Here is a 27,649-nt window from a genome sequence, read left to right as displayed (position 1 = left end):
TAAATTTGTGAATATACTAAAAACCACTGAATTGTACACCTTTTAAAGTGGTAAGTTATATATGGCATGTGAATTATATCAAAAAGAGAACAAGCTAAACCTTAAAAAAGGTGGGGAGGTGCAAATGAAATGCAAAAAGTCAAAAGAACAATGGGTAAATATCAGCATAGTCATGGAATGGGATTCTACTCAATAGCTAAAAGTTAATGAGTGAATCCACATATCAACATGGACAGATCACAAAAACTTGATATTGAGCAAGAAAGCAATCTGTAGAAGGACACATATGTAAAACACCATTTTTTAAAATGCAAAAACAATGCTCTAAATACATACGTATGTAACAAAAGTATAAATACACGAATGGAAAAAAATAACCACACACTAAAGTTAAGACAGCAATTCACCTATGGGGAAACCAGGAAAGCAATGGAGTTGGGAAGGGATGCACACAGCACTAAAAGAATCTGAAGCAAATATGTATGTCACAATAAGGGAGGACAAAGTTGGTTGGTAGGTTCATAATTAGCACATTATTCTCTCTTTTCTGCTTCCTAAAAATACCTCAAAATAAAAAGTGAATAGGACTCAAGAGAAGGAAAACTGTAACTAAACTTTAATCCATGTTAAACTGTTTTTTTCCTTAATGAGACAACCACCACAGTTGATCATTTTTATTTATTTATTTATTTTTTGGCTGTGTTGGGTCTTCGTTGCTGTGCGCGGGCTTTCTCTAGTTGTGGCGAGCGGGGGCTACTCTTTCATTGCAGTGTGCGGGCTTCTCATTGCAGTGGCTTCTCTTGTTGCGGAGCACGGGCTCTAGGCGCACAGGCTTCAGTAGTTGTGGCACGTGGGCTCAGTAGTTGTGGCTCGCAGGCTCTAGAGCGCAGGCTCAGTAGTTGTGGCACACGGGCTCAGCTGCTCTGCGGCATGTGGGATCTTCCCAGACCAGGGCTCAAACCCGCGTCCCCTGCATTGGCAGGCGGATTCTTAACCACTGCACCACCAGGGAAGTCCCGATAATCATTTATTTACCTATGTCTTCCTTCTCTCCATATCTTTGTATCATCTTGCCAAAATATTAATTTCAACTGGCATTCTGTATAACGTTAATTTCCGAAATATATACAAATAAATATACGTAATTATAAATATACAACTAAATTTTGGGTTTGAAGATTAAATAAGGAAGGGAACAAAATAGAAAAGTGGCCCATCTTGGGAGATCAAAAACAGGTAAGCACCAAGAGTTGACTGCTTCTATAAAGAAATATATGAGATAAAACAGGGAGAATACTGGAGTGGATGAAAAGTTAATAGAAGTAAGAAGATCACATGTAAAGTTGAAAGGAGTCTCTGAGGTTCTGGTACCTAATCCATGAGACTTTCACCAACCTCCAGGTGGAGGCATTCCCTCCTCTTTGCTATAAAGCAGCACCCACATAAGCTTAAGGTACTTACTTGTCACAGTATGCTTTGTGCAACAGTCATCTGATTCAGAGTCCCTTGAGAACAAAGATGGGTCATTTATCTTTGTATCAATGCTGATTATCTCATGGGGTAAAAGAGATGGAACCTCAAGAAATGTTCAGGGCTTCCCTGGTGGCACAGTGGTTGAGAATCTGCCTGCCAATGCAGGGGACACGGGTTCGAGCCCTGGTCTGGGAAGATCCCACATGCCGCGGAGCAACTAGGCCCGTGAGCCACAACTGCTAAGCCTGCGCGTCTGGAGCACGTGCTCCGCAACAAGAGAGGCCGCGATAGTGAGAGGCCCGCGCACCGCAATAAAGAGTGGCCCCCGCTCGCCCCAACTGGAGAAAGCCCTCGCACACAAACAAAGACCCAACACAGCCAAAAATAAATAATAAATTAATTTAAAAAAAAAAACAAACAACTAGGCATGTCTTTAAAAAAAAAAAAAAAAAAGAAAGAAATGTTCACAGCAGACCAGGTAAAAATTATCAGTAACACTCAAATCAGCTGCTGCGAGGACAGACTCACAGAGTTATGACATAAAACACCGCAAAGAGTAACCATCAAAAGGTTACTGTTCAAGGGCTCTGTCACATCTCATCCCAGTGCTTTCCACAATTCTTCCCAGATCTAACACAGGGTGGATGGGATACCAGGCTTCAGAGTCACACTTGAAATCCAAGTCTAGTTCCACCCCTTCCTAGTTGGGGACAAAATTATTTACTCTCTGTAATCCTCAGTTTCGTCATCTGTAAAATGTGGACATAATTTCTCCCTTATAAGGTTATTGTGAGAATTAAGATAATGCACATAATTTGCTTAGCACAGTGTCTAACACAGTGCTAAATTTTAAAAACTGCTATTACTATTTTTTAATGAATTCATATAATTTTCTTTTACATTTGGAAAACAATTCTTATCTCCTAAGACAATGGTTCCTAATTAAGAAAGCAAATCATGTTAAAATTAAAACAAATTAAAAATTTGCTTTCACTTTTTATAAACAACCAAAAACAGATATCCAGACCCCACCCCTGGAAATCCTGATTTAAAAATTCTAGGGTACAGTCACACCAGTTAAGCCTCAGTTAAGAATCATTATTATAAAGCACTAATTTTAAAACATTTTTATGGCAGAACATCTATGCCAGCAACTCTCAAGCTTTTTAGTCTCAGGACCCCTTATATTCTTCAATTCTACCAAGGATTTCAAAGAAGTTTTGTTTACATTGGTAACACATCTACCAATATTGTGTTAGAAATTAAAACAAATAAATTTTGAAAATACTGGAAATCACAAGCACACAATGCATTATCATGAGTGATGAAGTCATCACATGTCATACAGCCTGGAAAAACTCTGCTATATACGCCTGAGAGAATCAGAAAGACAATTAAATGACAGCTTAATATTATCAAGAAAATTTTCACCACAGACACCCTGAAAGATATTCAGGAAAAACTGACTTATGCAAAAGAAATATTAACTCAAAGTCTAACTTGAAAAGAAAAACAAGAACTGGCTAAAGCAAGGTTTTTTTTACTTTATTGGGTTTAAGAAACCTGTCACAGAAATTTTATCTTCACATTGTGAGATACAATGACTCATAAGTTGTTATATAGCAAGTTAGGATCCCATCAGAAATTTAAGCTATTTCTGCTTTACATTTATTTATTCAAAGAACACTGCATCTGGCAAAGGCTGCCCAATCTTATAATATATTCAAAGTCCATCTGGAATTTTATGCAGCCTTAACATGCCACCATGCATTTTTCCATTTGCTATCAATTTTAAAACTTAAGAAACAAAACAATTTACAAGCAACCAAATTTTCCGGCACCACAGGACCACCACCCTTCTCCCATTCATTACAGACACAGCAGCCAGCATTTTCCCACAGTGCAACTCATTTCTCTTGCTTTGATTAATAAAGAGTCTCATGGTTTATAAATCTTCTAATGATCTGCCCTGCCATATGTTTTACCTACTTCCCCCACAACTACACCCCATTCCCAGGGGAAAAAAAAAGAGCGGCCCCCGCTCGGCACAACTAGAGAAAGCCCGCGCGCATCAACGAAGACCCAACACCGCCAAAGTAAATAAATAAATAAATTTATTTTAAAGAAAAGAATATAGCCCGGGACTTCCCTGGTGGTCCAGTGGTTGAGAATCTGCCTTCCAATGCAGGGGACCTGGGTTCGAGCCCTGGCCGGGAAACTAGGATCCCACATGCCGCAGGGCAACTAAGCCCATGCGCCACAACAAAAGATCCTGCGTGCTGCAACTAGGACCCAACGCAGCCGAATAAACAAATAAAATAAATAAATTAAAAAAAAAAAAAAAAAGAATATAGCCCGACTAGAATTCACATAAATTGACAGAGGAAGTGAAAATTGGTCAACCACTGTGGAAACCTGTTTGCAATATTCTACTAAAGTATATTTATAGCCACCCCATAAACCAACAATTCCCAATCCTTGGTATTTATCCAAGAGGAATGAGAGCTTAAGTATACCAAAAGAATGTTCTCAGCAGTTTTATTCACAGGAGCCCAAACTGGAAACCATTTGAATGTCCATCAACAGGAGAATAAATACTGCTGGGCCAGAAAAAAGAACAAGTGATACAAGCAATAACATAGACGGATCCCACAGACACGGTGCTGAGTGAAAAAAGTCAGGCAAAAGGGTAAATACTATAGGTACTCCACTGAGATGAAGTCAGAAACCAGGCAAAACTAACAGGTGGTAGTAGACATCAGAGCAGTGGTTATCTGGGGAGGGGGGAGGAAGAGGGTACTAATGGGCACAAAGGAATCTGCTGAGGTATTAGAAAGTTTTTCTATCTTAATCTGAGTGGTAGTAATAGAAATGTATACATCTGTGAAAATCTCTTGACCTGCACACTTTACCTATTACACTGTATTTTATACCTTGATTTTTAGATATTTTTGAAAAGGATTAGGATTTCTCCTTCTAGACAATGTAATAGGAATCAGATTTACCCTCCCGTATGAAACAACCAAAATTTACAAATTTTGGTTTTTACAAATTTACCCCCCAAAATCAAAACGTAATAAATAAGTTTAAAAGCAGAAAAAAATACATGAAGCATCAGGCCACGGGCACATCAGGCAATGAAGAACAGTGATCCCTGAGAGACAGAAAACAAACAAGGTGAGCCCTAACACTGGCCCTTACTTATTGCCGTGGCAGAGTTTCCAGGCAACAGTGAAGTAGGGGAAACTGAGGCAGAGCCTGGCAGACTCCCAGAGGTGAGGAGACGAAGGTGAGAGACCAGGGAGACCAAGGCAACTAGAGTTCAAAAGATAAGAGTACCAGAGTACCAGCGTGAGAAAACCTGGAGATCACAGATGGTGATCCTCGAGCACAGCACCCATCAGTGAATGCATGTGAGGAAACTGCCATAAAACAGGGAAAGAATCAGCGGGAACAGTGCCCAGTGCTCACATGGGGCCATGAACAGTGCTTGTTTGCAAACAACCACACTGGTAAAACTCATAATTCACGGTGTATTGGGTAGAGTACACAGAAAGGTCTTGCCTAAGTAATGGGGAACAATTAAAGCCCTAGACTGAGCACTGATTGCTCTGTACCCACTTAACAAATGTACATTAAGTCATAAACGCAACAACCAAAAGGACCAAACTGTTTCCAAGTAACTTAAGTGCATCACAGAACAAGGCTCAAGAAGATTTACAATAGCATAAAAATACCCAGGACACAAGAAGGTAAAATTTACAATAACTGCTACATACCTATTAGGAGGCCTAAAATAAAAAAGACTTACCTTATGAAGTGTTGGCAATGTTGTGAGGAAACCAGAACTCCCCTACACTGCAGATTAGAATGTAAAATGGTACAATCACTTTGGCAAACAGTTGCAGTTTCCTAAAAGGCTAAAAATATCCAGACCATATGATAAGGCCACGCCAGTACAAACCAAGAAGAAATGTATGTCTGCACAAAGACCTGCACCAACTGTTCAAAGCAACTTTGTCTGTAATAGCTAAAAACTGCAAACAACTGAAATATCCATCAACAGATGAGTGGGCAAATTGTGATACATCCACACAAAGGGATACTACTCAACAATAAAAAGGAAGAAACCAGTGATCCATGTGTCCAAGGATTAGAAGACTCAGTATTGTGAAGATGTCAATTCTCCCCCAAATTGATCAACGGATTTAATGCAATCCCAATCAAAATCCCAGCAGACTTTTTGTAAAAACTGACAAGCTGATTCTAAAATTTATATAAAAATGCATAAGATCTAGAATAGCCAAAACAACTCTAACAAAGAGAAATCAAAGTTGGAGGGCTAACATTACTTGATTTCAAGAAGTATTAGAAAGCTAAAATAATCTAAAGTGTGTTGATGGTGAAAAGAGCGACAAGTGGATCAATGGAACAGAACAGAAAGGCCAGAATAGAGCCACACATATATGACCAACTGATTTGACAAAGGCACAAAAGCAATGCAATGGAGAAAGGATAGTCTTTTCAACAAACAGTGCTGGAGCAACTGAATATGCATGCACCCCCCAAAGGAACTTAGCATGGACACCTTGTACCATAACACAAAGAGTAACTAAAAATGGGTCATAAATGTTAAATATAAAACTTCTACAAGAAAATATAGAAGACTAAATGATAGCAAAGTATGAAAGTAAAATGATTCATACTTTCTGGAAGACTCTTTAGGAACACTTATTAAAAATCTTAAAAATTGTACATGCGCTCTGATCTAATCATTACACTAAGAAAAGACAGATAAATTCATGAAAATGTATTTGCTACACAATAACTGAAGCATTTTTCTACTTTTTTCCTATAAACTACTAAATAATCTAAAATAATTCTACAATGGTACATGCTATTTAAAGTTGTGAATTATGTGATATATGAATTACGAATATAAGAAACATGGGTCACCTCATACTATAGGATATCATCTTTTTCAAAGCTTGATACACTCAGGAAACCAAGGGTCAGAAAATTTATAGTCTAGCATGCAAAACAGAAATAAGAATGAATCACAGAATACAGGATTACAACTACATTTCTTACACAGATTTTCTGCAGTATCTTCACTCCTGAGAGCCTTACACTAATGAGCTTCATAATTTCTAAAAATATCATTTAATTCTGTCATCCTTTGCTGTCCTGTTTATAGTAATCTATATGAAAAGATATACAACCCTGAGCAAGTTTTTTAAAAGTCTTTTTAAATAGGGAAGAATATGGAAAATATTTCTCCAACTGTAGAGGACTGAGTAATCTGAAAACGACCTCAACAAAAGAAAAAATGGATTTGCTCCTTGAACTATGAAAACGCAACAAAGGAGTCAACCATATTACACCTTAAAGGCAAAAACAATTATTAAAAAAAACAGGAAATAAAATCTTTTATTTATTATCACAAGAGATGTCTTTCTAACACCCTAACCTTCAATAATTTTCTACCAGGTTGAAATTAATTCCTCTCAGGAATTGCAGTTTTCACCCTCATGAATTACCAATACTCTTAAATATAAAGCAAGTTGGGCTAACCAGCTATTTTTATAGCCTTGCCACACAAAGACTCACAAATCCCCACAATGTGAAAATATTCATGCAGCGTTAAAGACTATTGTAGGACTTCCCTGGTGGCGCAGCGGTTAAGAATCCACCTGCCGGGACTTCCCTGGTGGCGCAGTGACTAAGAAGCCACCTACCAATGCAGCGGACACGGGTTCACGCCCTGGTTCGGGAAGGTCCCACATGCCACGGAGCAACTGCACCCGTGCGCCACAACTACTGAGCCTGCGCTCTGGAGCCCGTGAGGCACAACTACTGAAGCCTGCACACCTAGAGCCTATGCTCTGTGATAAGAGAAGCCACCGCAATGAGAAGCCCGCGCACCGCAACGAAGAGTAGCCTCCGCTCGCCACAACCAGAGAAAGCCCGCGCACAGCTACAAAGACCCAACGCAGCCAAAAATAAAAATAAAAAATAAGTAAACTTATAAATTCCCCTACTATGATGGTGTTACTGTCTATTTCCCCTTTTATGGCTGTTAGCATTTGCCTTATGTATTGAGGTGCTCCTATGTTGGGTGCATAAATATTTACAATTGTTATATCTTCTTCTTGGATTGGTCCCTTGATCATTATGTAGTGTCCTTCTTTATCTCTTGTAATAATCTTTATTTTAAAGTCTATTTTGTCTGATATGAGAATTGCTACTCCAGCTTTCTGTTGATTTCCATTTGCATGGAATATCTTTTTCCATCCCCTCACTTCCAGTCTGTAGGCGTCCCTAGGTCTGAAGTGCGTCTCTTGCAGACAGCATATAGATGGGTCTTGTTTTTGTATCCATTCAGCCAGTCTGTGTCTTTTGGTTGGAGCATCTAATCCATTTACATTTAAGGTAATTATCGATATGTATGTTCCTATTACCATTTTCTTAATTGTTTTGGGTTTGTTATTGTAGGTCTTTTCCTTCTCTTGTGTTTCCTGCCTAGAGAAGTTCCTTTATAGCATTTGTTGTACAGCTGGTTTGGTGGTGCTGAATTCTCTTAGCTTTTGCTTGTCTGTAAAGGTTTTAATTTCTCTGTCAAATCTGAATGAGATCCTTGCTGGGTAGAGTAATCTTGGTTGTAGGTTTTTCCCTTTCATCACCTTAATGTGTCCTGCCACTCCCTTCTGGCTTGCAGAGTTTCTGCTGAAAGATCAGCTGTTAACCTTATGGGGATTCCCTTGTATGTTATTTGTTGCTCTTCCCTTGCTGCTTTTAATATTTTTTCTTTGTATTTAATTTTTAATAGTTTGATTAATATGAGTCTTGGCGTGTTTCTCCTTGGACTTATCCTGCCTGGGACACTCTGCGCTTCCTGGACTTGATTAACTATTTCCTTTCCCATATTAGGGAAGTTTTCAACTATAATCTCTTCAAATATTTTCTCAGTCCCTTTCTTTTTCTCTTCTTCTTCTGGGACCCATATAATTCAAATGCTGGTGCGTTTAATGTTGTCCCAGAAGTCTCTGAGACTGTCCTCAATTCTGTTCATTCTTTTTTCTTTATTCTGCTCCACAGTAGTTATTTCCACTATTTTTTCTTCCAGGTCACTTACCCGTTCTTCTGCCTCAGCTATTCTGCTATTGGTTCCTTCTACAGAATTTTTATTTCATTTATTGTGTTGTTCATCATCGTTTGCTCTTTAGTTCTTCTAGGTCCTTGTTAGACGTTTCTTGTATTTTCTCCATTCTATTTCCAAGATTTTGGATCACCTTTCCTATCATTACTCTGAATTCTTTTTCGGGTAGACTATCTATTTCCTCTGCATTTGTTTGGTCTGGTGGGTTTTTACCTTGCTCCTTCATCTGCTGTGTATTTCTCTGTCTTCTGATTTTGCTTAATTTACTGTGTTTGGGGTCTTCCTTTTCACAGGCCGCAGGTTCATAGTTCCCATTGTTTTTGGTGTCTGCCCCCAGTAGGTAAGGTTGGTTCAGTGGGTCGTGTAGGCTTCCTGGTGGAGGGGACTGGTGCCTATATTCTGGTGGATGAGGCTGGATCTTGTCTTTCTAGTGGGCAGGACCGCGTCCGGTGGTGTGTTTTGGGGTGTCTGTGAACTTATTATGATTTTAGGCAGCCTCTCTGCTAATGGGTGGGGTTGTGTTCCTATCTTGCTAGTTGTTTGGCATGGGGTGTCCAGAACTGGAGCTTGCTGGTCATTGAGTGGAGCTGGGTCTTAGCATTGAGACAGAGATCTCTGCGAGACCTCTCGCCGATTGATATTACGTGGGGCCGGGAGGTCTCTGGTGGACCAATGTCCTGAACTCGGCTCTCCCACCTCAGAGGCTCAGGCCTGACACCCAGCCAGAGCACCAACATCCTGTGAGCCACACGGCCAGGTACGTGGAGAGTTTCTTGCCTTTTGGGAAGTCTGAGGTCTTCTGCCAGCGTTCAGTAGGTATTCTGTATGAGTTGTTCCACATGTAGATGTATTTTTGATGTATTTATGAGGAGGAAGGTGATCTCCACGCCTTACTCCTCCGCCATCTTGAAGGTCTCCACTTGCAGTTCTTTTGACCCTGAGTTTAATTATAGGAGTTGAAATCTTCTTTGCAGTTTCTGTGATTACTTGTCCTATAGGTTTCCAGATTTGAAATGTGTAGCAACCTGCAAATCCAAGAGCTGCAATACCCAGCCCCACAGCTATCGAACTCCTTGCCAGTCCCCGGTCAATGTCGGCGTCCAACCGCTTGGTCGGGGGCGGCGAGTACTCAGCATAGCGCAGGCCCTCACCGGCGGTGGAAGAGCTCATATTCTAATTCCACTAAATGTTGCTATGACTTTTGGTAAGTTACTGAATTCTCTTTGGGCCACTGTAGAAATAGAGCTAATAACAACCTAAACTAACAAATTCTAGTAGTGATGATTAAAAGAACAAAATGAATATGTGTCTAGTGTACCATCTGAAACACAGAGTTCAAAATTGTTAGTTTTCAGGACTTCCCTTGTGGTCCAGTGGTTAAGAATCCACCTTCCAATGCAGGGGATGTGGGTTTGAACCCTGGTCAGAGAACTAAGATCCCACATGCCGTGGCGCAACTAAGCCTGCACGCCATAACTAGAGAGCCCACATGTCACAACTGCTGAGCCCGCACACCACAACTAGAGAGCCTGTGCACTGCAACTACTGAGCCCATGTGCTCTGGAGCCCACGTGCCACACTACAGAGAAGCCCACACACTGCAACTAGAGAAACCCGCGTGCCACAATGAAGAGCCCGTGTGCTGTAACGAAAGATCCCGTGTCGCAACGAATATCCCATGAGCAGCAACTAAGGCCCAACCAAATTAATTAATTATTAATTTTTTAAAATGTATTAAAAAATTGGGGGCTTCCCTGGTGGCGCAGTGGTTGAGAATCCACCTGCCAATGCAGGGGATACGGGTTCGATCCCTGGTCCAGGAAGGTCCCACATGCCACGGAGCAACTAAGCCTGTGCGCCACAACTACTGAGCCCATGTGCCACAACTAGTGAAGCCTGTGCACCTAGAGCCTGTGCTCCACAACAGGAGAAGCCACCGCAATGAGAGGCCCATGCACCAAAGCGAAGAGTGGCCCCTGCTCACCACAACCAGAGAAAGCCCGCACGCAGCAACCAAGACCCAACGCAGCCAAAAATAAATAAATAAATAAATAAATTTTAAAAATTGTTAGTTTTCCTTCCTTCTCAAAGATAAAGTATTGATGGGTTGAAAGTGTTAAAATCTCTTTTGATATACAATATAGGTTATTATCACATTTACTGAAAAGCAAAGTCTGTGAACAAAAGGCCAGATAAAATAATACTGATTTACAACCAACAGAGCAAAGATATCTTAATTAAGCTTAAAGACTGCACAAAATTAGAACTACGTTCAACATCCTGTAATAAACCATAATGGAAAAGAATGTGAAAAAGAATATTACATATATATGTATAACAATCATTTTGCTGTACGCCAGAAACTAACACAACACTGTAAATCAACTATGCTTCAGCAAAATTTTTAAAAAATTTAAAAGACTGCACAAAATTAAAATCAAACAAAACACTGTAAAAAATGTACATTTATTAATGCTTCCTGGATTTGTAAGTCTGTTTTAAAAAATAATGATTTATATCCATTCTCTAATACAGAGGCAATTTTGACACAAGTTATGATCTTCTTTTCCTACCTGTGTCCTCTAGACTTGAAGACAACCACAACTGGCTGCTAAGAAAAACGGAAAATGAACAAGTAAGGCCCTTTTCAGTGCCTAAAATTTTTGTTTATGACTTTTTATCCTATACGTGCAGTAAACACATAGAATAAAAGTAAAGAGCCCCTTTCTCACATCTTGGACAAAGAAACTGAAGATAATAGGGGAAAGGGTTAGAGAACATCTGAACATCTGGACTGTAGGCCTAGAGTGTGAGTTATGCTATGGGTGCCTGCTTGGATCTCCAGGGAAGGAATATGGCCCCTGGAAGCCCTCCAGGTGAAGATGATAAACGGGTGATGGAGGGGGCCATCAAAGATGCCTCCTACCTCAGCTCCACAACAAAACTGGCCAGATCCAAGAGGATGTTCTCCTCTTAAGTATCCTCTCCATCTCTTTACAAGAAGAATCCCCATCTATACTGTCCTGTTCTTACCAAAACCTGTTATGAAAACAGTTCTCTTTACTCTTTTATAAAATGTATAGGCAATTGGGGTACTTTAACTTGTGAATGATCACTTCCTAAAAGGATCTGGTGTCACTTTAGAAGCCCCCCTGCTAGGGGTCAGGAGTCCTTCCTGGGTATGTCACCTCTACCACAGCATTTACTATACTGTAGTAAAACAGCCTACGCCTGTAACCCACAGGACTAAGCCTTTCTGAGAGCAGGGACAGTGTCTGGTCACTGTAAACATTCAGAGCATCCAGAACAGCCATCTGCTCATACTGAGATGCTCAGTGAATTACTTACTTAACGAATAAAGAATAAGATATTAGAAGGAGTACAGCCCACTGAAAATAACTGGATTTGGAATTTCCAGTTCTAGTTCTAGAATATCACCCACTTGATATATAATTCTGAATGAGGTATACTGAACACAGCAATAATAATCCTTATCCACTACCATCACTACCATCCAGCTTAATACCACTACAGTAAATATTCGGATTTTCTCAACCTCCTTCCTTCCCTTTGGAGAGATCAGAAAGCTTAAAATTAGTTCCCAGCTTCCCATGCACCCCGAGTTGTGCATGGGAACTGGCATGCAATGTACTGGGAGGCTATGAGACAGGGGCCATCTTCCTGAGACTATTAGCCATTAGCAAAGTTGAAAGTGAGGCTTTTATGAAGCCATGTCCATTCTCCAAGTTCCTAGGTGTCAAGAATGCGGCAGGCATCAGCAGCTTCTTGATATGACTTCTAAAAACCTGGACTGAGGCTTCAGGTGACCATTTTCCAACTTCCTGGCTGTGAGGGGCAATCAAAAAAGCATGGTGCTTGCTAGCTTGGCTCCAGAGGGACCAGCTTCCCACGTGGGTCAGTTCTTTGTACTGTTACGGGAGTCCTCCAGGGGCCCAGCCTAGGATATGTTCCTTCAACCATTCCACCATTTGGGAAGCACTTAATTCCCAGTAATAGACCAAATCCAGATTGGTTTCTGTTTCTTTCAGTGACACTGATTCAAAAAGCTACCATTTTCTGTACACCTCATGATCTGCCACACTTTATTCATTTAATTCCTACAACAACTCTCAAGACAGGGAGGGTAATAGGTAGAAAGTATTAGTAAGCCCCTTGTAAAGATGAAGAAACTAAGGCTCAGCAAGGTTAACTAATGTGCCCAAGGCTACATGGCTACTAAATGATAGACCCAGCATTAATAACCAGGTCTGACTCCAAAACCCCTTTCTTCACAAGGCCAAATTGGACAAACATAAAATGAAGTATAGTCATATTTATCTCCTCCAAAATAAATTTTAGAGATAAATAAAACAAAGTATAGAAAAACAGGAATCAGAGGACAGATCATTAGTCCAGCTAGGTAATCTTGGGTCAAGAACTCAGCTATAAAACAGAGAGTTTAAACAGATTATGTATAGGGTCCTGCCAGATTTAAAATTCTAGAGTTTGAAATGCTAATGAAAACATACTTTGGGCTATTCTAAATAAAGACAATGTAAAGGTAAAAGCACTAGTAGAAACAGAGGTAGTAGTAGGAAGCTACAGAATTCAATATCTATACTATACTTCAATGGAAAGATTTTTTTAATGATAACCTGTGGAAAATTTTAGATAAGCTACTCTGACTACAAAAATGATATTCATTCAACCAGTCATATGAAAATATAAAACATGAAGTCTATATTGTTCCATCCCACAAATTAAGTAAAGCTAACACAAAGCCTTTAAAGAAGCTTAAGAATATCTAATTATTGGAATGCCTCATTTAATAATCAAAAAGCAATGTGACATCAATTTTAAAGTAGTAATATAGTACTTGCTTTGTTTAAAAAGATAATAGCAATCATTAACATTCAAAGTAACAGATCAATAAGAAAATGTGTACCATAAAACATAATTAACTTGCCAAATAATAAACCTCTGTAATATTTACAGTTGATAATAATCTGGTTAATGAGACACAAACTTGCCATAACTACTAATTGTAAAATGTCATTCACAAAAATAAAAACATTATAAAATAGCAAGAGAAAAATGTCCTTATAAATGAATGTTTATTACTTTTAATGCAGTGACAGAAAATAGATCTTTGTGCCAACTCCAATCAACTGGTAGTAGCTGCCTGGAAAAGACTGAGAAGTTTCTCCAGGGGCAGAGTTAGGGCTCAGTGTCTCAGATTAGCCACATTTGGACCTGGATTCAAAAAAAGGAAAGTGTTGGGACTTCCCTGGCGGTCTAGTGGTTAAAACTCCACGCTTCCACTGCAAGGGGCGTGGGTTTGCTCCCTGGATGGGGAACTAAGATCCCACATGCTGTGCGGTGCAGCCAGAAAATAAAATAAATAAAATGTTAAAAATAAAATAGAGAGAGAGAGCGAGAGAGAGAGAAAGGCTGAGGTCTATGCACCTAAATACTTTATAGACTAAGATACAACAGATCTATGGGCTATGTTCTCATAATGTCAAAGTTCAGAAGAATACACAACAGATATCTAGAAATCAAATATGTTTAGCCTTATCCCTACTAATAAAATTTGTGGTCAAAGCACAAAAAAAGGTTCTTCAAATACCAGGGTAACTTTCTGTAGTTGTTTGTGTTTCCCCTTCTCTCTTTAGTATTACTCTTGGAAGTATTACAGTTTCAACAACTGAGCTGAATGAATTCAGAATAGATACAGCTGTTGATCAAATAAGTGAGCTGGAGTGTTAAATCAAAGAATTCTTCCAGTAAGCTACATAAAAGGCCTAAGAAATGAAAAGAATGAGATCAGTTAACAGAAGTCACAACTTTTGTTACTAGGAATTCCAGAAAGAGAGACAACAGAGGGACAACAAAGAAACAGAAATCCTAGAAGAAAACATCCCTGAGCTGAAAACAAATTACAGGTCCTCCCTCATTCCAACATATTCACCAAAAATACATAGAATGGTTTACTGAAGTAAGTGCAACATGCAGACATATTCTGGCATGGCATATTCTGGCAAGATTTCAGAATGCCAATTCTAAAGCTGTGTTTTTCCAGAGGAAAAAACATGTTAAGAATAAGAAGAATTACAAGAATAAGAATTATATTGACATCAAGAATAAGAATTATATTGACATCAGAGTTGTTATCAACAACACTGGATTCCAGAAGACAATGGAGTTAATTGTTTCAAAGTTCTGAGAGGAAACTAGTTTGAACCTAGAATTCTATAAAGAGACAAACTAGCATTAAGTATGATGGTAAGATTTAGAAAGTTCACCACCCACAGACACTTTGTGAAAAAAATTTAGATAAGGGCAAAGCAAAACATAAATGTAGTTCAAAAATAAAGATAGCTTGGATTCCAAAAAAACAAACAAACAAAACCGTATTTATTGAGTTAACTGAAGATTTTTTCCACTACACATTAATTTAGCAGAAGTTATTCAATACAAAAAAGGCAAATGATATAAACAGTTCACAGAAAAGGAAACAAAAGTGGCTTTTATAAGAAAGCCACATTTTCATAAGAAATGTAAAATAAAACTATACCAAGGTATCATTTTTTACCTATTAGGTTAAGTAAAGATCAAAAGCCTGATAGTAAACTATATTGGTAAGGGTGGGAGGGAATAGGCACTTATTTGTTGCTGATAGGTCTAAACTGATACCCTGTCTGAGGCAGGCAATTTGGCAATATCTATCAAGATTACAATGCATAATCTTTTGATCCCACAACTGCAATTCTAGGAATCTATCCTAAATATAGATGCTGTGCTCATAACATGTGCTAAATGATAATGTACTCTGCAGAACTATTTGACAGCAAAAGATAAAAAACGCAATCCTCCACCAGTACAGACTGGTTAAATTATAGTAAAAACATCAAACTGTGGAATATAATGCAGCCATTAAAACAAAGTACATACAGATATGGAAGGATCTCCAAGATAAGAAAAAAGCAAGGCCCAGGAAAAGTGGTATAGTGTTAACAGAAGTCTTCAAAAGGTGAGCCTGAACACTTCTAAGGGTACAGAAGACATTGTAAGGGATACACAGAAACACATGTTTAAGGAAAACAACTTTTAGATCAAATTCCACATGTACTAGCCTGAGAACTAGCACAGGGTCCTTCTTTTCTCATCTCCACCACTCTTCTCTTACCTCTCCACCACCCTAAATCTTAAAGTACAGCACAGCCCAAGGGAGTAAAAACCACCAGAGCACCAAACAAGGAGATCACTGGTGACAAAACAGGGACACGATAAAGATATCAGAAATTCACAGAATACGGTTTTGTGTCTTACACATACTTCAGTCACAGCAAAGTGTGGTATTAGAATTGGGGTGTTTTGGCCAATGTTAGCATGTTATGAATTCAGAAATATGCGAGACTGTGGCATCAGATATCTACCTGTTGATCAACTGATAGATATATGAACAATTTATACTTAAAGATTCACTTTTTCCAACCCCTCGATGGTAATCAAAAAATACACCACTCCTGGGCTTCCCTGGTGGCGCAGTGGTTAAGAATCCGCCTGCCAATGCAGGGAACACGGGTTCAAGCCCTGGTCCAGGAAGATCCCACATGCCGCGGAGCAACTAAGCCCATGCACCACAACTACTGAGCCTGTGCTCTAGAGCCCGTGAGCCACAACTACTGAAGCCCGCAAGCCTAGAGCGCATGCTCCGCAACAAGAAGCCACTGCAATGAGAAGCCCGTGCACTGCAGTGAAGAGTAGCCCCTGCTCACCACAACTAGAGAAAGCCCACGTGCAGCAACGAAGACCCAACGCAGTCAAAAATAAAATAAAATAAATTTATTAAAAAACAAAACAAAACAAAACACACTCCTGAGAAAACAGTCCCAAGATAAAAAAAACAGAGTCTGCAAAAAGTGCTGATAGCCTTAGTCCATCACAGCAAGGCTCTGAGCATTATCCAGGAATCTATCTTAGAATTCAGAAGGAGATGGTTGCCTCGGGGATGCACAGTACTCATTTATTAAAATTGGAAAAAAAAAGACTGACAGAAAGTATGATTTAGCTGCCTGGTTTTTGTCAATAAGGACTGGCTTTGTCATTAAAGTTTTACTGTTAGTCATTTTCCACTGAATAAATGAAATCCACAGTTCCAACAATCTGATGTAAATATATTTAAATACAGTTCATATTATACTTTATATATCAATTTACATGTCATATATATTTAAATACATAAGTACACAAATGGTATAAGATCCAAACATTTTATCAGACTTAAATTTAAAATGCAAAGGTTTATTTATTTATTTTTTGGCTGTGTTGGGTCTTTGCTGTGGTGCGCAGGGTTCTCATTGTGGTGGCTTCTCCTGTTGCAGAGCATGGGCTCTAGGCGTGCGGGCTTCAGTAGCTGTGGCTCGCAGGCTCTAGAGCACAGGCTCAGTAGTTGTGGCGCACGGGCTTAGTTGCTCCGCGGCATGTGGGATCTTCCCGGACCAGGGCTCGAACCCGTGTCCCCTGCATTGGCAAGGGGACCCACTGCACCACCAGGGAAGTCCCGCAAAGGTATATTTAAATGAACATTATTTCAACTTTCCCAAACCTTTCTGAGTATACTGGTTAAATAAGGTCCCTATGATGGTTAGTTTTGTGTGTCAAATTGGCTAGGCTATAATCCCTAGTTATTCAAATATTAACTAGGTGTTGCTGTGAAGTATTTTGTAGATGTGATTACCATCAGCTAACTCTGAATAAAGGAGATTGTCCTCGGTAATCTGGGTGGGTCTCATCCAATCAAATGAAAGGTCTCAGGAGCAAAACTGAGATTTCCCTGAGGAAGAAGAAATCCCACCTGGCCAGCCCCACAATCATTTATTCGTTTTGCAATAAATAAATCTCTTTATATATTTATACAAACCAGTTGGAGATTACATATGTGTATAGGATATTATGTATTTATATATACATAAAATCTCCAACTAGTTGTTTATCTGGTAGACCCCTAAGTGATACAATCTACGTAGGTCAAAGAGTAGGAAGTAAAATTAACAGTCATTTGTTAGGTCTTGGTAAAGCCTTTTTATTCTGCTTCTCAAAAAATGAGATCATGAAAGACTAATGACTGGTTAACAAACCTCTTCCAACTCTGGTGGTTTCAAATTCGCTGCTTTCAACAAGACTGAAGTAGGACATAATTGAATTGTCAGCTGCTAAATCATTAAAAATGACTTTTGATGAAAAACTGCTATATGATTTTTCACATACAACTCAGAAGAACAAAGAGACACTTGTGAACTCTGAGGGCAGGGACTTCTGCTTGTTCAGTGCTTATCACCAGAACTTAGAGGAGTCTCCATAACATAGTAGGAGCTCAAAATATATTTGATAAACGAATAAATGAGGAAAACGCCACCATTCTCATCTACTTAGATGAAAAAATTTTGTCAGAAACTACACCTATAAACACAAAAATCAGGAACAGAATCAATACCAAACCCTCTCATTCTAGCAACAAGTTACATTAATGCAAGGATTTGTTAACTAAATGAGGTGAGAAGAATCCCCACCCATCTCATTAAGAGATGATTTCCAGTAAAAATGTATTTTTATGTTTAGTAATTATCAAAATTTTTACAGTATGTGTATTATAATTATAATAAATCCAAAAGAAATTAAGACTCTGAGCCTTATGAAGTCAAGACATACAAAGTGTTTTAAAATTTTAATTTATGTTTAATTTTTGTTGCAGAGAATAATATGATGATAAAACTTTTCAAGCATAAAATACATTAGGCTAGAATTCTGCAGAGAAAGCAAAATGGAAAAGAGCTCAAGGAGACGAAGGGATCACGTAAAATTTCAAACTTCAACAGGAGCTTGTTCATGCTTTTTTTTTTTTAACCTGTGATGATGGGCAAATTGTTACAATATTTCTTTTTTTTTTCTGGCTGTGCTGCACCACGCAGCTTTCTGGATCTTAGTTCCCTGACCAGGGATGAACCCTGGCCCCCAGTAGTGGAAATGCGGAGTTCTAACCACTGGATGGCCAAGGAATTCCATAGCCATTTATTTATTTATTTATTTATTTTTAATTTTTGAATTTTATTTACTTTTTTATACAGTAGGTTCTTATTAGTCATCAATTTTAAACACATCAGTGTATACACGTCAATCCCAATCGCCCAATTCATCACACCACCATCCCCACCCCCCGCCGTTTTCCCCCTTGGTGTCCATACGTTTGTTCTCTACATAGCCATTTATTCTTAAATGTCACTATTTGCAACACACTAGATATTATCTCTTTGCAACTATTTAAATTTTTGATGAAAAATTTTAGATGTCAACTTTCAAATGTATAAGGGAGGGACTTCCCTGGTGGCGCAGGGGTTAACAATCCGCCTGACAATGCAGGTGACATGGGTTCGATCCCTGGTCCGGGAAGATCCCACATGCTGCGGAGCAACTAAGCCCATGCGCCACAGGTACTAAGCCTGCGCTCTAGAGCCCACGAGACACAACTACTGAGCCCGTGTGGCACAACTACTGAAGCCCGTGCGCCTAGAGCCCGTGCTCCGCACCAAGAGAAGCCACCAGAATGAGAAGCCCGCGCACTACAACGAAGAGTAGCCCCTGCTCGCCGCAACTAGAGAAAGCCCGCACACAGCAATGAAGACCCAACGCAGCCAAAAATAAATAAATAAATAAATAAATAAAAATTTTAAAAATGTATAAGGGAGTGAAAGTTTTTAAAGTTATTATGGGAAATTCTAGAGTAAAAAATATTAAAACCACCATACTGTGCCATCATTTTTGTAAAAAAAAAAAAAGTTGGGGGAAAATATGTGTATACACATATGTATGATTTCCTTCTATGTACATTGATTTTCTCTGGAAAAGATACTAGAGACTAGTAACAATGATGACCTATGGGGGAATACTGGGTCTTCGGAGACCTGATGTGGAGAGTTTTTGCACTGAATATACTTTTGTACCTTTTAAATGTTGACATATTCAAATATTACCTTTCTAAAAACAAAAAGTTTTAACAATTAAGTAAAATAAATAAAAATGTGAAGGTGACCACTATAAGACTACAAATAGGATGGATACCTTCCTGACAAATAGAAAATCTGATAAAACCAACACAAGGAAAGGAAGGAGAAAACACATACACACACACACACACACACACACACACAGAGGAATTAAAATATAATTAAATGTAAAAGAATTAAATATCCTGGGAATTCCCTGGTGGCGCAGTGGTAAAGAATCTGCCTGCCAATGCAGGGGACACAGGTTTGAGCCCTGGTCCGGGAAGATCCCACATGCCGCGGAGCAACTAGGCCTGTGCGCCACAACTACTGAGCCTGTGCTCTAGAGCCTGTGAGCCACAACTACTGAGCCCGCGTGCATAGAGACCATGCGCGGCAACAAGAGAAGCCACCGCAATGAGAAGCCCGCGCACCGCAACAAAGAGTAGCCCCCGCTCACCGCAACTAGAGAAAGCCAGTGCACAGCAACAAAGACCCAACGCAGCCAAAAATAAACTAAATCTAAAAAAAAATTTTTTTAATAATAAAATAAATAAATAAAGAGAGAGAAACAGGCAACGATACATTACAGACCTCATGACAGAAGTACACCATGCTACCCATGAAGTGATCTTGTACCCACACCCCACAAAAATAAACCTAGATTCGATCCTCTAGAATCTGTATATAACTATCCATCTACAGAGAAGCATGGTAAAGGACACAAGAGAGACGCAATGAACAAACTCCAAGCCAAAAGAAACTCAACAGGATTAACCACCTGCTATCTTCAACAAAATACTGAGAGAGAATATGAAATAATACGTATCTGTAAATTAAAAGACTGAAAGATGTCCACACAAAAACTTGTACAGGAATGTTCATAACACCATTATTCATAAAAACCAGAAAGTGGAAACAATCCAAACGTCCATCAACTGATGAACGGATAAACAAATGTAGTACATCCACCCAGTGATATCATTTAGCTATAAAAAGGAATGAAGTGATCTCTTGGTTATTAAGTAACGCACTGTTTAGCCTCCATGTATTTGTGTTTTTTACAGTTTTCTTCCTGTAATTGATTTCCAATCTCATAGCGTTATGATCAGAAAACATGCTTGATACGATTTCAATTTTCTTAAATTTTCTGAGGCTTGATTTGTGACCCAACATGTGATCTATCCTGAAGAATGTTCCATGTGCACTTGAGAAGAAAGTGTATTCTGCCACTTAGGGGTGCAATGTTCTATAAATATCAATTAGATCTATCTGGTCTATTGTGTCATTTACAGCTTGTGTTTCCTTATTTATTTTCTGTTTGAATGATCTGTCCATTGGTGTAAGTGGGGTGTTAAAGTCCCCTACTATTATTGTGTTACTGTCCATTTCTCCTTTCATGGCTGTTAGTTAGCATCTGCCTTATGTAGTGAGGTGCTCCTATGTTGGGTACATAAACATTTATAATTGTTATATCTTTTGGATTGATCCTTTGATCATTATGTAGTGTCCCTCCTTATCTCTTGTAACAGTCTTTATTTTAAAGTCTATTTTATCTGATACGAGTATTGCTACTCCAGCTTTCTTTTGATTTCCATTTGCATGGAATATCTTTTTCCATCCCTTCACTTTCAGTCTGTATGTGTCCCTAGGTCTGAAGTAGATCTTTTGTAGATGGCATATATATGGGTCTTGTTTAAAAGATGCTCAACATCACTAATTATTAGAGAAATGCAAATCAAAACTACAATGAGGTATCAACTCACGCCGATCAAAATGGCCATTATCAAAAAAGCTAGAAACAATAAATGCTGGAAAGGGTGTGGTGAAAAGGGAACCCTCCTGCACTGTTGGTGGGAATGTAAATTGATACAACCACTATGGAAAACAGCATGGAGGTTCCTTAAAAAACTAAAAATAGAACTACCATATGATCCAGCTATCCCACTACTGGGCATATACCCTGAGAAAACCATAATTCAAAAAGAGACATGTACCACAATGTTCACTGCAGCAGTATTTACAATAGCCAGGACATGGAACCAACCTAAACGTCCATCAACAGATGAATGGATAAAGAAGATGTGGCACATATATACAATGGAGTATTACTCAGCCATAAAAAGAAACAAAATTGAGTTATTTGTAGTGAGGTGGATGGACCTAGAGTCTGTCATACAGAGTGAAGTAAGTCAGAAAGAGAAAAACAAATACCATATCCTAACACATATATATGGAAGCTAAAAAAAGTGGTTCTGAAGAACCTAGGGGCAGGACAGGAATAAAGACGCAGACATAGAGAATGGACTTGAGGACACGGGGAGGGGGAAGGGTAAGCTGGGATGAAGTGAGAGAGTGGCATGGACTTATATACACTACCAAATGTAAAATAGATAGCTAGTGGGAAGCAGCCACATAGCACAGGGAGATCAGCTCGGTGCTTTGTGTCCACCTAGAGAGGTGGGATAGGGAGGGTGGGAGGGAGATGCAAGAGAGAGGGGATATGGGGACATGTGTATGCATATGGCTGATTTGCTTTGTTGTGCAACAGAAACTAACACAGTATTGTGAAGCAATTATACTCCAATAAAGAGATATTTAAAAAAAAGGAATGAAAGAATTCATGCTATGACATGGAAGAAACTTGAAAACATTAGGCTAAGTAAAAAGAAGCCAGACACAAAAAACACATACTGTATGATTCCATTTATATGAATTGTCCAGAAAAGGCAACTCTACAGAGAAAGAAAGTAGATCAGTGGTTGCCTGATAGCAATAGGGGAGAATAGGGAGTAACTGGCCTCTTTTTCGGGTGATGAAAATAATCTGAAATTAGTAGTGGCGACGGTTTTACAACTTTGTGAGTATCCTGAAAACCACTAAATTGTGCAATTTAAAAGCATGGATTTTATGCTATGTGAATTATATATCAATTATTTAAATGGACAAGAAAAAAAAGACTTAAGAGTCTTACCAACCAATCATACTCAACTTATTTGGATCCCAATTTAAACAAAATATAAAAAAGAAAAACTATTCTAAAAGAAAAAATGTGAAAACTAACTAGATATTCAAGGACAGTAATGTTTACACAGAATCCTAAATGATCAATGGATGCTAAAACAAATGCATTAATATTTGACCAAAAACAAGATATTTACATAGTTGCCAGGTACCTCCCCCAAAATAACTTACTGGATACAAAGGAACACCACCTTTACCAAGTCATCAAACTTAACATCACCATTATTAAGACAAACCCAATTACATGGGTTTGTCCTAACGGATTTAGAAGGACACATCATCACCTCTATGCCATCCCTACAAGAAATACATAACCTGAATCTAATTATTAGGAAACATTACACAAACACAAACTAAGCCACATTCAACAAAATAACTGGCCTGTTTTCTTCAAAAATGTTAAGGTCAAAAAACACAAAGGGACTTTCCTGGCAGTCCAGTGGTTAAGACTCCGCTCTTCCACTTCCAGGGGCACGGGTTTGATCCCTGGTCGGGGAACTAATCCCGCATGCCACATGGCAAGGCCAAAAAAAACAAACAAACAAACACAAAGACTGAGCTGGTTCCATATCAAGGATACATGACAATAAAATACAATGTGTGGGGACTTTCCTGGTGGCGCAGTGGTTAAGAATCCACCTGCCAATACAGGGGACACGGGTTCGAGCCCTGGACCGGGAATATCCCACATGCCATGGAGCAACTAAGCCGGTGCGCCACAACTACTGAGCCTACGCTCTAGAGCTCGCGAGCCACAACTACTGAGCCCACGTGCTGCAACTACTAAAGCCTGTGTGCCTAGAGCCCGTGCTCCGTGACAAAAGAAGCCACCGCAACGAGAAGCCCGCGCACTGCAACAAAGAGGAGCCTCCGCTGGCCGCAAACAGAGAAAGCCCACGTGCAGCAATGAAGACCCAACGCAGCCAAAAATTAATTAATTAATTAATTTAAAAAAAAAAATACAACGTGTGATTCTGGATTTTATCCTAGACTAAGGAAAAAATACATAGCTACGTAGAACACTGTTGAGACATAAAATTTGAATAAGGACTGTGAATAAGACAATAGCTTTGTGTAAATATTTGGGTTCCTGAGATGTTTACTACACTGTGGTTATGTAAAAGAATTTTCGTATATTTAGGAAAACCACTCTAAAGTCTCCAATTTACTCTCCAATGGTTCAGGAAAAATATATATATAATAAAGAATATATATATTATACATATAAAAAATGACAAAATGTTAATTGCTGAATCTGGGTAAAGGGCATACTGGAGTTCCTTGTATATTCTTGGCATTTCCTGTAAGTTTGAATGAGACCATATCTTTCAGAAATACATTCTGAAATATTTACAAATGAAAAAGTAAGATTTCTCTGATGAGCTTCAAAATAATGGGACAAGTAGGGGTCTAGACGAAATAATTGGTCATGTAGTAATAACTGTTAAAGTAGAATAATGGAAACATCAGGTGTATTATACTATTCTCTGTACTTTTCTATGTTTGAAATTTTCTGCAATAAAAAGTTTTAAAGAAGTCCACAATGAGGGACATCCCTGGTGGCACAGTGGTTGAGAATGCGCCTGCCAATGCAGGGGACACGGGTTCGAGCCCTGGTCCGAAAGATCCCACATTCCGCGGAGCAACTAAGCCCGTGCGCCACAACTACTGAGCCTGCGCTCTAGAGCCCGAGAGACACAAATACTGAGCCCATGAGCCACAACTACTGAGCCTGTGTGCCACAACTATTGAAGCCCACACACATAGAGCCCATGCTTTGCAACAAGAGAAGCCACCTCAATGAGAAGCCCGCACACCGCAAGGAAGAGTAGCCCCCGCTCTCTGCAACTAGAGAAAGCCCGCACACAGCAACGAAGACCCAATGCAGCCAAAAATAAAAAGATAAAATAAATTTATTAAAAAAAAAAAAAGAGGCACCCACATCCAGGACTCTAGTTTTGAAATGTTTCGAATATATGACACTCTCTCCATTTAATCCCCCCTTAAAACCTCTTTATAAAGCATGAACCATTCAGGTAATTTTATTTGCCCCATGTGAAGTTTTAGTCAATACAAAAACAGAAACACAGTTGATACCTCTAACTCTACTGTACATGGACATATAGTTACCGTTGAGAGTAAAATCAATAAATAATGGAAGAAAACAGGTAAATGTAGATAGAAGTAATCTACCCAAAGAGATGATCTACAAATCACGGAGAGAGAAAAACCAACTGACATTTGTTAACCACCCATTATAAGCCATTCCTTAGGTCATTTAAGCTTCACATCAATGCTGGCATAATTTTTCCCTTAATTTTGTTTTTAATTTTTTTCCTTAAAGTATACAATTTTAGATTTTTTTTTTTTTTTTAATTTTTGGCCACGCTTTGTGGCCTGTGGGTTCTTAGTTCCCTGACCAGGTATCGAACTTGTGCCCTTGGTAGTGAACACACAGAGTCCTAACCACTGGACCACCAGGGAATTCCCACCCTTTTTAACTGTGGTAAAATACATATGATTCAATGGGGACTTCCCTGGTGGTCCAGGGGGTAAGACTCTGCGCTCCCAATGCAGGGAGCCTGGGTTCGATCCCTGGTCGGGAAACTAGATCCTGCATACATGCTGCAACTAACAAGTCCGCACGTCCTGCACGTTGCAACTAAAAGATATCGCATGCCGCAACGAAGATCCCGCGTGCCACAACTAAGACCCAGCGCAGCCAAAATGAATAAATGAATAAATAATAAATAAATAAATATTTACTTTAAAAAAGAGGTGATTTTTTTCAACCTCATTTTACAAATGAGGAAAATGCAGATGAGTGAGAAGTTAAGACATTTTCCTAAGGCAAGCAGCAAGTCACCAACCAGAATCTGAACCCAGGTCTTTCTTTAAACTGCATGACTGCCATTATATAATTTCATTGGTTCTTAAGTTTCTTAAAATTTCATTTCTCTGAGTCAATACTAAGAGCCTCATCAATTCTAAAAAGCCTGATTTTCTACATTTACAAGCCTAAAATAGCACCAAAAAAGGCAGCCATGCTGAGACCCTCCATGAACAGTCAGCAGACGCCCAACCATCTTCACACCTCACTACCTTTGCAACAACAACTTTAGAAGCTACGTTAGAAGCTAAATTAAATCCAAAAGTACATGAATATAAATGAGACATTTTATCTTTCTTAAGTTTATGCTGTAAATGGTGAATAAAATCCAAATAATTTTGCATAGATACTTTAATAACACACTGAATTTCTAGATTTCAGGTATAGCTAAAATAACTGATTAGTATGTCATTTTAAAAAGCAATACTTTGGTCTCATACATGAGGAACAAATATGATTACCCTGAATCTGTGAATATATAATTTGTAAATACTACAGAATAACCCATATCATAATTAACACTTTCTCTACAAAAATGGAAAGAAACTGAAAAACTCTATGAACTACAGCAGAAAATATAGTAGGAATTTAACTTATGAGACAGACAACCAGTGGGGAGATCATTCTCAGGCAGACACAGAACAAACCTGTGCGCCAAGAGCCTCCCTTCCCCCATTACCAAAACATTTCAAAAGCTTCAGGAACCCCAAGACCAGAGTTTGAGACACCACGGTATTAAACTGAAAAATACATTTACATATGGTCCTAGTCTCATTACATATTTTGTAGGACAAAAATGGCTTTCAAAATAAAGTACTTATACTTCTTTCTTAAAATTTAGATCACTTTTTTATTGATTGTTTTTTGTTTAAAAAAAAAATCAAAGGGGCTAAAATATGTCAAAGCTGTTGACTGTGGGGGTGGGGAGAAGCACACAATGAAGATTAAACTACAAAGAAATGCTCAGAGTTGCTATCTGCAGGAATTTTTTTCCATATCTATCACACTGCACTTCTTTCTTTAGCAAACTTTTTTTTCCACACATACCTAATACTATAAATATATAATAAATACTCAGAATTTTAAAAACTGTAAATACAACCCAGTTGTTTTAGAGAGGAGGGAAAAAGAAGTCCTCCAAAATACCAGTGAAGTATAAATTTCCTCATATTCAAACCTTCAAACCACCATGGAAAATTGGAGATGGCAAAACACTGCTCCAATTGTCCGCTAAAGCCTATGTGCAAAGACTTCTATTTCAACATTTTGACTAACTAATAAACATATGTTGCATCCTAAAAAATATATACTAAAACCAAGAACCACCCAAAAACCTACTCCCATCTAAACTAAGAGGAAGACAAATGGGAAACCAAAAAGCTATAGGTAACATAAAGTACTTTTCCTCATATCATGGAAAACAAAAGACTCAAAACACATTTTAATTTTCCAAGAAAAAGACAATTAACTTACTAGCATGCTTGTCTGCAAGCATTATAAGCGTGTTGGAAATATCTCGTCGTCTATAAAAGCACACTACTTTTGCTTCCACGTTGCCAGTTGCAGTCTAAGAAATAAGAAAAATAAAAGTCATCTATACTGAACATTAGATTCAAGTAGTTTATAAAACAAAACTAGAGACAGCATAATTGTAAATAAGATCACTGTCATTTACTGTGCCAACCACAACTGCAGGATAATCAGAGAGCTTAAAAATTCAAATTAAGGACGAGTAACATTTGTAAAAGTTCTAAGTGAAACAAATGTCAAACATAAAATAACTCATTGGCATCAATTAAAAATTAAACTAAAGTGATCAGAGAGCTTTAATGACTAAAGCCATAGTTAACTCTGATTAACCTTAAGAAACTAATCCCCAAAATTTAAAAAGCCACAACGTAACTTAAAAGACAGTTAAACATAGTCCTCCAAACCCTCTTCCTGAGGCACAGGCTAAGTGCAAAATCACCCAGCCCCATCCTAAACACCCTCACGTTCGACTGATGGTGAAGCTCTGCAGGTGCAGGGCAGTCAACATGTGAGGTGGACCAGATAACT

General features: G+C 38.7%; 1 protein-coding gene across 4 annotated transcripts in view; it reads right to left on the bottom strand.

Annotated features, from left to right (window-relative positions):
• The window catches only part of MTA3 (metastasis associated 1 family member 3), a 163,941-nt gene that overhangs the window by 125,413 nt on the left and 10,879 nt on the right, over positions 1-27,649 (bottom strand). For all 4 annotated transcript variants that reach the window (XM_061168800.1, XM_061168801.1, XM_061168803.1 and 1 more), the window contains one exon: positions 27,065-27,158. In XM_061168800.1, the coding sequence (XP_061024783.1) occupies positions 27,065-27,158 (94 nt within the window). The remainder of the gene's footprint in view (positions 1-27,064; positions 27,159-27,649) is intronic.

Source organism: Eubalaena glacialis, chromosome 14 (genome assembly GCF_028564815.1).
Source record: "Eubalaena glacialis isolate mEubGla1 chromosome 14, mEubGla1.1.hap2.+ XY, whole genome shotgun sequence".
In the NCBI taxonomy this organism is placed as follows: Eukaryota; Metazoa; Chordata; class Mammalia; order Artiodactyla; family Balaenidae; genus Eubalaena; species Eubalaena glacialis.
Note: the sequence above shows the minus strand (reverse complement) of the source record. Positions and strands in the feature narration are given on the sequence as shown.